The sequence below is a fragment of the Carettochelys insculpta genome, chromosome 12 (genome assembly GCF_033958435.1).
Source record: "Carettochelys insculpta isolate YL-2023 chromosome 12, ASM3395843v1, whole genome shotgun sequence".
Taxonomy (NCBI): domain Eukaryota; kingdom Metazoa; phylum Chordata; order Testudines; family Carettochelyidae; genus Carettochelys; species Carettochelys insculpta.
In genome coordinates, this window is record NC_134148.1 from 27,567,851 (window position 1) to 27,582,536 (window position 14,686).

The 14,686-nt window shown below is 43.8% G+C and overlaps 1 protein-coding gene across 2 annotated transcripts in view; it reads left to right on the forward strand.

Moving 5' to 3' along the window:
* Nucleotides 1–10,586, forward strand: part of SH3GL3 (SH3 domain containing GRB2 like 3, endophilin A3) — an 87,927-nt gene extending 77,341 nt beyond the window's left edge. The window contains exon 9 of one of the 2 annotated variants that reach the window (XM_075006732.1): nucleotides 9,803–10,586. In XM_075006732.1, the coding sequence (XP_074862833.1) occupies nucleotides 9,803–10,008 (206 nt within the window). In that variant the 3' untranslated portion in view covers nucleotides 10,009–10,586. Of the gene's footprint in view, nucleotides 1–6,835; nucleotides 6,871–9,802 lie in introns of those variants that run through there. The other variant, XM_075006733.1, reaches the window with a different exon arrangement.
* The last annotated feature ends 4,100 nt before the right edge of the window (nucleotides 10,587–14,686 follow it).

Below are 14,686 nucleotides of genomic sequence, written 5' to 3' on the forward strand. Positions count from 1 at the left end.
GCCCAGAAGAAGCAATAATCCCATCCTTCACTTAGCTTGAGAATTAGGACTTGGCCGTTAACTCAGACCCATTTATTCTCTGGGCTATTTTATACTAGTTTTAGTCACCTTTTCCAGTTGTGGGAGAAACTGAGAGAGAAAAAAAGGAGAATTGGAAGTGAAGGAAGATGGAACTATAGGGCTGTACTTCCTGCTCCCAGCTAGAAGAGAGAGACATCTACACCAGGCTGGGACCATGCCTCATGGCCCATGTAGACAGACTTTCACTAGAGCAAACAGGAGTGAGGAACATTCCAGCCAGTGCAAGTTAGAAAGGCCTTGAGGCCTTTTCTGTGGCCCAGATTTTTCTGTGGCCCAGAGATGTGTTGAGCAGAGCTTAGTTCTGCTTGAGGCTATAGCTGTATTAGTCAATATCAGTCAAGAAGCTTGACTGTTGAATTGTCTTTCGCTCCCAAGGGGCATTGCTGCTCCTTATGGCTTTGTTATGCAGCTGTAAGCAGGGCTGGATTAACTTTTCAGTGGGCCCAGGGCTCTTAGACTTTTGTGGGGTTGCTGGGGGCTTTGAGTGCAGCTCAGGGCTGGAGATTGGGGTGGGGAGTGAAGCAAAGCTCTAGCTGGGGAAGGTGGATCCTGGGTGAGGCTAGGGCTGAGGAATGGAGTTGGGGTGCAGGGTGCTGACTCTGTGGGGAGGTGCTTACCTTAGGTATTCCAGTTGGCAGCACAGCAAGACTAAGGCAGGATCCCTGCCTGCCCTGGTTTCACACTGTTCAACTACCAAAGGTGGCTGGTGTGTCCAATCACTAGAGAGGTGCTCGGCTGCTCTACATGGAGCACGCTGCCTATGCCTGCAGGTGCCAGAGGCACCATCCCCGCAGCTCCTATTGGCCACAGTTCCCAGCTAATTGGGTCTGCAGCACTGGTGCTGGAGGCAGAGGCCGCACGCAGAGATTCCCTGAATGCCCTTTGCCTAGGAGCTGCAGGGCATACTGGTGAGCTGGTGCTTGTGGCTACAGCCCCATAGGGATGGGGAGGGTGCAGCTTGGGGACCAGCATCCAGCCTGTGGCCCAGGTGGAAAGGAGCAGTAGGTTGCATCTAGCCCACAAGCTCCCGCCACTTGCCCTGAGGTCCTGGACTGCAGTCCCTAAAGCCCCTGTGTTAATCCAGCCCTGCCTGAAACATGTTATGAGATACTGTGGACAGCTAGCCAGACAGCTGTTGTCCCTTGCATGATACTCACATGTTGTGGATTAAACAAAGCAGCGGAAATGTAGCACTTAAAAGACTAACAAAATGATTTATTCGCAGATAAACTTTCCCACGAAAGCTTACCCCCGAATAAATCATTTTGTTAGTCTTTTAAGTGCTACATTTCCGCTGCTTTCTTTTGCTGGAGTACAGACTAGCACGGCTACCTCTCTGTGTTCTGGATTGGTCAGTTAGCTGGCAGAGCTGCCAGCTCTCATTTATTTTTGTTTCCAAGGAAGGATCTTTAAAGAGACTGAAATCACAAATGCTGCATTACTTGAGCCTGCTGACCTAAAATGCCTGTCCTTGCTAAGGGCCAAGCACTGACACTGAGTCATAGGCCTGTGGCAGGGGATGCTGCAGAGATGCACCCTCCTGAAGAGCGCAGCTGGAGGGAGTGTGCCTCAGGGAGCTGAGCTTCTTTCTCAGGAAGACCAGCATGCAGTAGGACTGCTGAATAATAAGCTTGCTTCCCATTGGCTTGCTCCACTGGCTGGGATAATGGAACAGATGTGACTTCTAGTGTATATGATTTAGACAATACAGTTCTGACAGTTTATGCAAAATGGTGCCAAGTGTTTTAGATGGTCGGAGATGGGGAAGCTTGACAGCACATTCAGCATTTTCTCCTCAGTCCTAGAAACCTTCTGCTGCTTGCTATGGAAATGAACATTTTCACACTTACCTTCTCTGCCCACCCCTGCGAACCCTGTCCAAATGTATGTGGGGCATCTCTCTGGTCCCTTTGGACTAGAGCCTGAACTCTTTTAAATAAGCCCCTTACTCAAATATAGCCATTGAAATCAATGGGGACTTCTTGCCAAGTGAGTGTATCAGTTATTGTAGTCTAGTACAGTGGTGAGCCCCATGTGGCCTCTGAATGCAGGATGTGCACCCCCTTCTGTTCCTTTCTTCCCCCGCCTCACATGCTGGGGTCCTGGGTGATGGCTGACAGGGATGGGTTCAGCGGAGGGCAATGAAACTGATTAAGGGGCTGGAGCACAGGACTATGAGGCAAGCTTGAGTGATTTGGGCTTATTTAGTTTGCAGAAGAGAAGACTGAGGGGCAATTTGAGAACAGCCTTCAACTTCCTGACGGGGACCTCTAAAGAGCATGGAAAGGGGCTGCTTTCAGTAGTGACAGATGGCCGAACAAGGAGCAATGGTCTGAAGTTACAGGACGGGAGTAGGTTGGATATTAGAAAAAACTATTTCACCAGGAGGGTGGTGAAGCAGTGGAATGCCTTACCAAGAGAGGTGGTGGAATCTCCAGCCCTAGAGGTTTTTAAGTCCCAGCTTGGCAAAGTCCTGGCTGGGATGCTTTACTTAGGGCAGGGGCTGGACTCAATGTTTGCGCTGGGCAGGGGAACTCAACTCGATGACCTCCTGAGGTCCCTTCCAGCCCTAGGATTCCATGATTCTATAAGCAAGTGGCTGATGGTCCAAGGAGAGTTTGCACTGAGTGGTGTGATCCACAAGCCAAGAAGTTTGAGAACCACTGATTGAAAGCAAGGCCATGTGTAAGGTGCATGCTGATTGCACACAACGTTGTGAGCGCCGTGTGCTCCCTCTGCTTCTTTGTTACTTTTGCCGGAAATTTAATTTGCCCCTAATAAGGGATCACTTTGTTTTGAAAAAGGCATGATAAAAAGGGAGAATCAAAGGCAACGTATTTAATCTCATTCTTGGGGTCATGGTTAGTGAACATGCCTGATTTCAGTCTTGCAGCCCACTCACTAGCCTTGGTTCCCCGTCACTGGCTTAGTCCTTTGCTTGTGGATTGGAATTATTTGTTTCATATTTCACCATATTATGGCTTGTACACTGAACTCTTTGGCACAGGGGCAGTATTTTCCTTTTGTGGGTTCCTAGTTCAGTAGGATGACTTACAGGAGCGAAATAACTGATGTGCAAACACACTGCAGGATCAGCTCCTGAGAAACCCTGTTGGGTGTGGGGAAGGGGAGTCCTGGATGATTAAACTGCTGTACTGATGAACTGCAGAGGACAAAACTATGTTTTGTTCTAATTCACTCATGTCCTAATTAATCAGTAGAAACTGAGAGTATCATCTGGCTCATTATGAAACAGTTGAAGTGCAGAGCCACATCTTGCCTTTCTTTCATTCATTTTGCTCATCAAAGGAAAGGAGTTCTGGTTGGCTGTCCTATGTTTGAATTTAAAGGGACTAACTCATGGGAGTGAAGTTAACCTACGAGCCTGAGGGTTTGCAGAACCAGGCTGTAAGAAAGGGCAAAACTAATCCTTTCCTCAGGCACATCTAGATGGGATTCTTTCTTTACTGTATATTTCTTTTCTGTTACCGTATGTGAGCTACAGTGTGATGCAAATAGAGGAGCGACACCTACCGGAAGTTTCTTTTGAGGAAAAAAGGCATTTTTGGATGGTCATGTGGCATCAGCTAGTACAGTCCCAAAAGTACACGCAGCCTTGGTCTTTACAATACTTTTTCTGTGTTCTTTCACTATAAATTCAATCTGCCTTTGAATTCATAATGCCATTTTATCCACAAAAGCTCATGATGTAATAAATGTGTTAGTCTCTAAGGTGTTACAGGACAGTTTGTTTGTGAAGCGACAGACTAATATGGCTACCCTTCTGAGACTTTCAGTATGCTCGTGTATGATTCATTGTTTGCATTATCATAGCATCAGGGAGCCTAGTCAGCCACTAGGACCCCTTTGCGTAAGGTGCTAGACAAGTGTAGCATAAAAAGCCAGTTGCTTCCCCTAGGGCTTACCATCTAAATCCATGGCTGGTCAGTTTTACTCAGCAACTGCAGTAGGGCATCTTGCTTCAGCTACAATTAAAGAGGCAGGCATGGTACAGTAAATTAACAGAAACAGTGCTGCAGTTTTTTAGCCTCTTAAATCTCTGCAACAGCCTTCTGCTTGTTCGCACTATGGAGAGGGATGGAGCCATGTGGCCTCTTTGGGTTCTTAAGTTACATGGTTTAAGACTGGCAACCAGTACAGCCTCTGTTTTGTTCTGCAGGGAAGCTTTGTTTTGTTGGACAGGACCGCAGTGACACCAGATGCAGTTCATTAGCAGCAGTGGCTTTACTCAAATAAAGACCATGGCTACCTCTACACTAGCCCCAAACTTCGAAATGGCCAAGCAAATGGCCATTTTGAAGTTTACTAATGAAGCACTGAAATGCATATACAGTGCCTCATTAGCATGCGGGCGGCCGCAGCGCTTTGAAATTGACGCGTCTTGTCCCGATGGGGTTCCTTTGCGAAAGGACCCTGCCTACTTCGAAGTCCCCTTATTCCTATGAGCAGATGGGAATAAGGGGACTTCGAAGTAGGCGGGGTCCTTTCGCAAAGGAGCCCTGTCGGGACGAGCCACGTCAATTTCAAAGCACCGCGGCCTCCCGCATGCTAATGAGGCACTGAATATGCATTTCAGTGCTTCATTAGTAAACTACAAAATAGCCATTTGCATGGCCATTTCGAAGTTTGGGGCTAGTGTAGACGTGGCCCTTGACTGATACTAGGTTCTGGAATAGCTGTGCCCATTACTTGAAGAGCCTTTGGTGTTGCCTGAGATGTTCTGGCCCCACCCTGCCCCTCAGACACTTGCAGCCCAAAAGGCAAAAAGCTCCTTCCTGACTCTCAACCCTTTTATTCCTCTAAGAAAACAAAACCAATGCACTATACTGTGTAGTTATGATCCTGAAAGGCTCAAGCATTCAAAACATACAGTCTGCACTCTGTATTATCAATGCAACATCACACATCTTGCTGTCAGAAATAAACTGGTTGCTCCAGTGCATGTTGTCTGTCACGCCCTGGTCAGAACAGCTGGTGAAAACTAATGTTTTCAGTTATTCAGAGAGGCTTCTTCAGTTGGAACTTCATATGAGCATTTACAGCTTCCCAGTTGTACGCTGAGGAAACTGCTGTTTGAAAATGCTCTATTTTTAAAACTGCTCACCCAATTCCTGTGGAAGACTATGGCCCAGATCCTGTCCTGCATCTGAACTGGGATTAGCACACCAGGTCAGACAGAGGCTACAAAAGTAGCTTTAAATGACCACCAGACACAGGAGCTGCCTGATTTCCCACTGTGGGAACAGCCAGTGCTCAGCACATTCTGGCCCAGGCCTGATGACAGTGGGAGGGAGGGGGAAAAAGAGAGGACAGCTACTCTGGGGCCCCTTACATTGCTGCTGGAGTCCTGGGGGGGGGGTGAGCCCAGCTCTGTCTTTTTCCACCCAAGGCCCCACCCCTTCCACGGGTTTGGAGCACCCCCTCCCCCGCCCCACATGCAGGGGCCTGGTGAGGTGGCTAGCTCCACTTCTGGCCACACCCCATGCCCACCCCATTACAGCTCCCAGTGCAAGGCTGTGAAGGAAATGGTATAAAAGCAGTCCATCTTCTCTACAGCATCTAAGGGCAGCACCTTTGGCGAAGGGAATTCCCTGTGGCCATTTTGTTTGTGTTTATTACCTTTTTATATTACTTGAGGATTGCAGATAGTCTGGGAAGGGATAGAGAATCCATCCACAAAGCATAATATTGAAATCTTAGGGCTACAAAAGAAGATAACATTGCACCCCTATTTTTGTCATTATTGCTTTAAACACCCTTGCTAGTGCACATCCACCAATATAAGAGAAGCATGTACTGGGTTAAAACAAAAAAGCAGTGAAGTAACACTTTAAGGACTAACAAAGTAATTTATTAGGTGATAAGCTTTCGTGGGACAGACCTACTTCTTCAGACCATAGCCATACCAGAACAGACTCAATATTTAAGGCACAGAGAATGAAAAATAGTAATCAAGGTTGACAAATCAGAAAAAAATTATCAAGGTGAGCAAATCAGAGAGTAGAGGGGCAGAAGTGGCAGGGGGTAGTCAAGAATTAGATTAAGCCAAGTATGCAAAAGAGCCCCTATAGTGACCCAGAAAATTCCCATCCTGGTTCAAACCACATGTTAATGTGTCAAATTTGAATATAAAAGACAGTTCAGCAGCCCCTCTTTTACGACCGTTGTGAAAATTCCTCTTCAGTAAGACGCAAACTTTTAAATCATTAACAGAATGGCTCACTCCATTAAAATGCTGGCTAACAGGTTTGTGGATCAGGAGTGTTTTGATGTCTGTTTTGTGCCCATTAACTCTTTGTCTAAGAGAGTTTGAAGTCTGTCCAATATACAAAGCATCTGGGCATTGTTGGCACATGATGGCATATATGATTTAGTTGAGGAACATGAGAATGTTCCCATGATTCTGTGAATAACCTGGTTAGGTCCAGTGATGGAGAGAACAGGCCTGTCACCTAGGGCCTTCTGGAGTGTGGCACCCTGATTAAGGATAGGTTGTAGGTCTTTAATAATGCATTGCAGTGGTTTGAGTTGGGGGCTGTAGGTAATGACCAGTGGTGTTCTGTTCTTGGCCCTATCTTGGAGTAGCTGGTCTCTGGATATTTGTCTGGCTCTGTCCATTTGTTTTTTTTTTATTTCTCCTGGTGGGTAATTCAGGTTTATGAATATTACTTACAGCCCCCAACTCAAATCACTGCAACACATTATTAAAGACCTACAACCTATCTTTAATCAGGATGCCACACTCCAGAAGGCCCTAGGTGACAGGCCCGTTCTCTCCTACAGACAACCTCCCAACCTTACGAGGATTCTCACCTACAACCACACCACAGGAACACCAGTCCTGGAACTTTTCCTTGCAACAAAGCCCGCTGCCAGCTTTGTCCACATATCTATTCTGGAGATACCATCACTGGACCTAACCAGGTTAGTCACGGGCACATTCTCAAGTATCGGAGGGGTAGCCGTGTTAGTCTGGATCTGTAACAGCAACAAAGGGTCCTATGGCACCTTATAAACTAACAGAAAAGTTTTGAGCATGAGCTTTTGTGAGCACAGACTCACATCTGTGTGGGCATCTGAAGAAGTGAGTCTGTGCTCACGAAAGCTCATGCTCAAAACTTTTCTGTTAGTCTATAAGGTGCCACAGGACCCTTCGTTGCTGCGGGCACATTCTCATGTTCCACAACTAACATCATATATGCCATCATGTGCCAACAATGCCCAGATGCTTTGTATATTGGACAGACTTCAAACTCTCTTAGACAAAGAGTTAGTGGGCACAAAACAGACATAAAAACACTCCTGATCCACAAACCTGTTAGCCAGCATTTTAATGGAGTGAGCCATTCTGTTAATGACTTAAAAATTTGCATCTTACTGAAGAGGAATTTTCACAACAGTCTTGAAAGGGAGGCTGCTGAATTCTCTTATATTCAAATTCAACACATTAACACGTGGTTTGAACCAGGATGGGAATTTTCTGGGTCGTTATAGGGGCTCTTTTGCATACTTGGCTTAATCTAATTCTTGACTCTCCCCCTCTACTCTCTGATTTGCTCACCTTGATCATTTTTTTCTGATTTGTCAACCTTGATTACTATTTTTGGTTCTCTGTGCCTTAGATATTGAGTCTGTTCTGGTATGGCTATGGTCTGAAGAAGTAGGTCTGTCCCATGAAAGCTCACCTAATACATTAATTTGTTAGTCTTTAAAGTGCTACTTTACTGCTTTTTTGTTTTGATAGTATATGGACTATCACGGCTTTCTGTCTGTTAATATTTACTGGGTTGAGTACTTTTGCTTGCTCAAGATGCTCTTTCTGCTTCTTGTTTCTAGAAAGTGCGAGCAGCTACTTGTTATGGCTTCCTTTCTTCTGTTTATAATAATAGTGCTGTGATTAGCAGATTTTAAAAAAATTAGTGACATGGAATTTTTAACCACTTTATTGCTTTTGAAAAGCTGCACGTGTACTGCAATATTTAACAGAATGTACAGACTATTCCAGATAGAAATTAGTCTTCAATCTCATTGCACAATTAACATGCTAGGCAATTTGGAGAGCCAGAGAAGATTAGAATAGTGAAGATTTTGAGCAAAAAGGATAGAATAATTTAATATTTAAGATCCTCATTGGATGTTTTGCTGTATGTATTAGAGAGAATTGAAAAGTTCTCTTTCTTTATATAATGCACTTTGCTACTGTATATTAGCAGGAGGTAGCAGGAACCCTTTTTTCCTTTGTTAATAGACTTATTCAAAATCACTGGATTTTTCTTTAGTAAAGTAGGTAATTTTTTTTTAATTAATGTCACAGAAAAAATGAACCTCAGCTGAACCTAAGGGTAAGCCCTCTGCCCACAGAACTGATATCTAGAATACAAATAGCTGAGTAATGCTGTTAGAATAATGTACTATTCATAGGTTGAATGAATGACTAATAATAATATTATTCACATATCCCCAGCTAGCATGAATTTATGATAACCTTCCATAGATGAGAGTGCCTACACTGAAAAGGTTGCATTTGAAAAGTAGTCACTTTGGCTAGCATTGAAAATCTCTTGTACTTTATCACCCATGTAATTATCATCCACTAATTATCCATGTTGACATTTCCCTCAGAAGTTTAAGTACTGGTTTTAGTATTTATGTAAATACCACCAGTATTTTACACAAAAAAGGTTTGAAGTGAACATCTTAGAGTGTAACCAAGCCAATCACAATATACTAAAATCACAAAGGAAGTCAGATATTGTGTGAAGGAGGGCTGCACTTCATCATCATCCAAAAATAGTTTAAAAATTTAAAAGGCACTGCTGTTGCTAATTTAACTGTTGATCTGGTTAAGGTACAGGGCAGAACACAAGAACACACCAGAGATCTGTAAATACAACTTAGAGGTAATTGTCTCTCTTCAGCCATGTCTACACTCGATCCTTCCTTTCGGAAGGGGCATGGTAATGAGTGAGGTTGGAAGATGCTAATGAGGTGTTACATATTCATGGCAGTGCTGCATTAGCATCTTCCAACCTCGCTCATTACCATGCACCTTCTGAAAGGAAGGGGCTAGTGTAGCTGTAATTTCCATGTGGCAAAGAGGATAGACCCTCATTTCCCCATTCGGCAATTAAGAGCCAGGTCCTGAAAACACTTGCACATGAGTGGTCCTACTGATTTCAGCTGCACTATTCTCATGTATATATGTTTGTGGGACTAGCTCTTCAAACTGTCCTTCATAGTTCTGGTGCATAGTGCTCCCGTCTGCTAGCAAATTCCATGCAGCCCAGCTCTTAGAGATTGAACTGATGTGTGTTCAGCTGTTTGCCATCCAGCCCATCCACTCACCTATTTAAAAAACAAAACTCTTAAACCTCCTTCCCCCAACAGATGGTAATAGAATCCACAACCGCACCACATGTTAAAGTGATTCTGGTTTCCCAAGAGAATTCAAAGGGCAATAAAAATGTATCTGCTTTTAAGGAAAAGAAGAGAACTACCCTCCGTGCAACTCATCATCCTCTGTGCTGTACATAACACTAGATGGCAGGAGCAGACTTGTAGGTAGAAGGGGTGGAAAACTAACAGTAACCACATGTATAGACCCAGTGCTGTCTACAGCATGGCTAAGTTTGTCTCCTAGAGCTTTCATGCTCAATAGGCAAGTGCAGTTATTAAATATTTTCTTTTGTCACTGGGGCAGGTTCTTCAGTGCACATGGATCAGCCCTGCTGCCACGCTCTATATGACTTTGAGCCAGAAAACGAAGGCGAGCTTGGGTTTAAGGAAGGGGACATCATTACTCTGACCAATCAAATTGATGAGAATTGGTACGAAGGGATGTTACACGGCGAGTCTGGCTTCTTCCCTATTAATTATGTTGAAGTGATGGTGCCTTTGCCTCAGTGAACACCTAATTCAAACTGTGAACATAATTTCATGATTGAAATGGAGTCACAATTGTTTTATCAGTGTGGCATTCTGTGAAAGCCTTGCTATTTGACCGACTGACTTTTTGTATGCATCTTTTTTAAATGTATTTATTTTGTATTCCTTTAGTTTGTATATCAAAAGCCCCCAACAACACAGCCCTTCCTTGGCTATGCAAAAATGCAGAAAACCCAGCCTCCACTTTTTTTGCTTTGTGCCTGGAAGATTACTGGCTGAATGTTTACTGGTATCTCACAGTTGCTCCAAAATGCATTCCCTTGCTCTTTCTATACGTGGAACCTTTTTAATAATCCTGTGGCTGCAATGATTTTACCATCAAAGACTATTTTAAAAAATACTGAGTAAAGCTAACTGTAACCAGTTCTTAAGAGTTATGGATGTCAGCCTTTCATCCACCACAATGTAATTTACTGTGAACAACCTAATCTGTGTTTCACATTGTATGTTGACAAAAGGCTAGCATGATGTTGTACTAAGTACAAAGTTTTAAAACTGAATATTCCTCTAATTTACTGACCATATTTAATAAATATTACTGTGGGGAAAGTGTAAAGACTGCTGCTTACACATTGGCATTTGTTTTCAAGCACTGTTTATGTTGTGCAAGAACACTTTCCAGTTTTCAGAGGGTGTTATTCCTAGTGTGCAAAATGAATGGTCAGGACTCATTCCTGGAATTGTCAGCTGCTGCCTTAGGAACATTGTGGTCTCACTTAAAACAGAATCATAAAAATGTAGCTTACACACCTTCCTTCATAATACTTGCTAATATCTTTTCCTGACGAGGGGCAAAATGCAGTCCCTCTCTTCATATTTATTTGAGCTCAGTGCAAATTGGTCATGTTGGCTAGGGTCAAGCTGTAGCCGATAAATTGAGATGAACAGGGAAGAGAGTATTGCTAAAGCCTGGCTTATAGCAAGTTGAAATAACACTGCTAATTGATTGTTTTAAAGGGAAGGGAGGATGAGTACAGAGAATGTGTGGATGCAAGTTCTAGAGCTTAAGAACAACAAATCAAGGCAGGGACAGTGACTTAGCCTATTTCTGCAATGGAGGTAAAGCCTGTTTGATGCATAGTTAAGACCAAGAGCAAAACTTAAATTAAACAGCAATGGCTAAAGAAGTCACCAGCAGAGAACAATGTACTTTCAAATCAGGCAACTTAGCTCAACTTTAGGTGGTACAACTCAGGGCTGAACTTGTACCTTAGCTCTCTTAGCCTCCCTCTAGGGCATCAAGTCCAGCCAGGAGCCTGCACCTCCCTTCTTTCACTATGAAATCCGGTTATCCACTTGCATTCTTTTGACTAGATCACCAGCTGCCAGTATTCTTTTACCATGTATACTACCACTGCAGCCCTAACTAGGTTTGGAAGAGAGAAATCATTGAAAATGAGTCTACATGCTGTCCGACCTAAACTTAGCATTTGATTCATGCAAATTGGTACCAGGCTTAAGCAGGGGGCCTTCCCCAGTACTTAGGCACTCAGGCCCTGTCTGTCTCTGCAGATCCTTTTCTCTTTCCCCCACAAGCCCGGCTTTTAAACTATTCTAAGCTCTTCATTTGCATTGTCAGTACCTTGAAGTCACAGGAGCTTTAAACTGGGCTCCCATCAGCCCTGTCCTAATCTGCAGCAGCATAAGTGAACGTTACATTATTATTCCATGTCAGCTACAGTATCGCCACTAGCACTACTCCTTGTCCAGTTCCTCACTGTGTGGAGAGTTCCCAGCAAAATTAATTCTGTTTCACATTGTACTATGTTAATTCCTACAGCTATGTTTTATTATATGTAACACCCCCATTCCTCACCAAAGGTAAGTGATCTTATTTCACTAGGAAAATGCATATTTTAAAGGCTTAAAGCCTTCCAGTGATACTTTGGGACAGAGGTGGAAAAAGTACTTAAGTAGAAATGCAGCTGCTTTCACTTCTGGACAAGTACAATCAAGATTTGATGCACGTGTACATTTGCAAGTATTTTTCCAAAGAGACACTGGTGACTTGTACTTAAGTACACCTCCCCCAAAGCAGCTGTACTTAGTCAAGTAACTTTGGGTGCTTTTTCTGCCTCTGCCTAGGGATAAGCTAACCTGCTTCTAGACCAGAGAATGAATAGCCTCCTGTGGCTGACTGTGGTCAGCTAGGAACAGAAACTTGTGCAGGAACAGACCACCACCAGCAACACTCCACAGGCTGAGACTAGGGGGTGAAAAAAGCCAGGCTGTGCTCAAACTGAGCTAGCAAAAAGCAGCTTCCTAAACTGACAGCAAAATATTGCAGGAGGTGCTTGGCTCTGAGGGTGGAGAGTGGGTCTGGTTTAGAGCAAGATGACTAGGGTGCCTGGCTTTAAAGGGGGGGGCGGGTGGGTACTGAGCCATAAATATTTTGTCTCTATAAATATAGCTATATAAGCTTTCTATATATCAAATAATATATTGCTCTTTATACTCCAGCCACACCTATTTTGGTTCTTAGTCTCTAACTGGTTGGTCACCCCTCTGTTACAGTATATTTACACACAAATATGAGTTGTTAGAGTCTGACAGAGATGCCCCTGAGAGGGAGCATGTTCTCTTTTGAGAGTTCAAATATGGTAATCCTAGTCTAGAAACTTGACACAGGCTATTCTCTTCCCTCTGGCCACAAGTTGTCTGAAATATAAGCAACCAAGGAAGTCTACCCAAGGGTGAGTAGGCATAGCTTCCCCAAAAGGGCTCCAGCAGAGCTATTATTAAAACACATCAAGGGTTTATTACTTTTGCCTATAATCAGTACAAGTTGTGTTTGCCCCTCATATAGCAGAAGAGCTGTCAGTGCAGGACCCAGTACTTTCAGAATAGTTTGACTTTAGTATCCTAATTGCCCCAGACTTGACCCAGCCAAAAAGCCTATGGAGTAGGATTGCTGCAGTTGCTTGTAGGAGTATTGAGTGTCCTAGGACCCACTGTGGGAAGTAGGAGCTGATTTTACCCCCACCCCACAGGTGTTATGCTTGAGAAATCACATTAAGCAACCTTTTGATTGCCTTGTACCACAGGGACAGTAAGGAGCAGAACAGATCAGTGGCCACCTCAAACAGGGCTGCTATTTTATGTTAAGCTAGACTGGCTTACCAAAAAACATTAAACTATACAGTAAGTTGTGACTAACACTTGCATTTTTAAGCTCTTATGAGATTGATCCCAAAGCCAGCCTGCAACTGCCAGACAGACTGCATCTTGCACAGTCATAGAAGCTATGAGACCAGACTGACCTGCCAAAACAGTCTACACATGTGGTCCGTGCAGCTACACCACATTCAGGGGAAGGGATTTGGCTACTGGACCTCAGCAGAATTAAAGGGAGATGGTCCCTGCAGGGGTTAGCAAAGAACTTATTTTGCCCCTCACTTGAGGGGCCCAGTTTGAAGCTCCTATGATTTCAAGGTAACAATTTGCAAATGAAGAACTTAAAGACATTTAAAAGCTGTAGGGCAGAAAAAGGGTCTGTAGAGACAGAGCCTGAGTACCCTTAGATACTGAGCTACCAACCTCTGAAACACCCAAATTCTTGAAAGCATAAGACAGAGGAAAAGACATCAGCATGAGCAGTCAGAGTAGGAACAGCCACTCTTGTGAGAGGCCAAATGGAGTTCTCCATTGCACATCAGCAGTAAGTGTGTTGCCTCCTGTTTTTCATACAGTTCACAGCTGCTCGGGCAGCCCTCTAGAACTCCACCACAAGAGCTGCATACACATAGACCAACTCTGTCTGGGGACAGACTGGGGCTGGAACCGAGAATTACAAGCAGGGGTGAGCCTGTTCATCTAGCTGTTCCATGACTTTTCCCCCTTGCCTTTTACATTACACTTGTAAGCTTCCCATGCTGGTGACTGCATTGTCATTTATTCACCCAGCCCTTCACTGGCACTACTCTGTTCTCAGTGCACAATACCACCAGCAACTAAAAATTTACATAGCCCACCAGTCCTCAGGCAAGACAGTCATACAGAAGGAAGAGGGGTAGGCTCAGCGGACACAGGATGGACCTACAGTTTGAAAAAAAAGGTTATGGAGATAAAGTCCTCACCCTAGTGGGAAACAAGGGATGGAGAGCGTTAGAGTCAAAACTATCCCTACAAAAGGGACAGTTTGTCTCTCCTGTGATGCGTGTTGAAATCAGGAATGTAGAGACATGAGAACCGACTTTCCTTCAACATTTCTTCTAAAGAGAGGGCAAAGTCCTCATTTGTTCATATTAAGCATGAGCCCTTGTCCTCACGACTACAGTCTCTCCCACAGATAATAAAATTAACCAAAAGGGGTGCTTTGTTAATAGCAATATAAATTTAACATGAAAATCTGTTCTTTCCATTCATACCTTTCCTTTACTGATGGCTGGAGTTATTGGGAAGTGTCTGCTCTAAGTTACTTACAATTAGCGTTAACTACAGTAGGACTGGAATGGCTGGAACCTTTAATTTGGAATGTATATATATTAAAGCAATGCTGATTGGACTTTTAGTGAAATACATTTTACAGAAAATGGGTGGTTTTATGTTTAAGGTGATTTCTAGAAGTCTAGCTATTTGAAAATAAAATGGACTAGCAGTTTGTACATAGTTCACATTATAAAACCTGCAATGGTTGAAT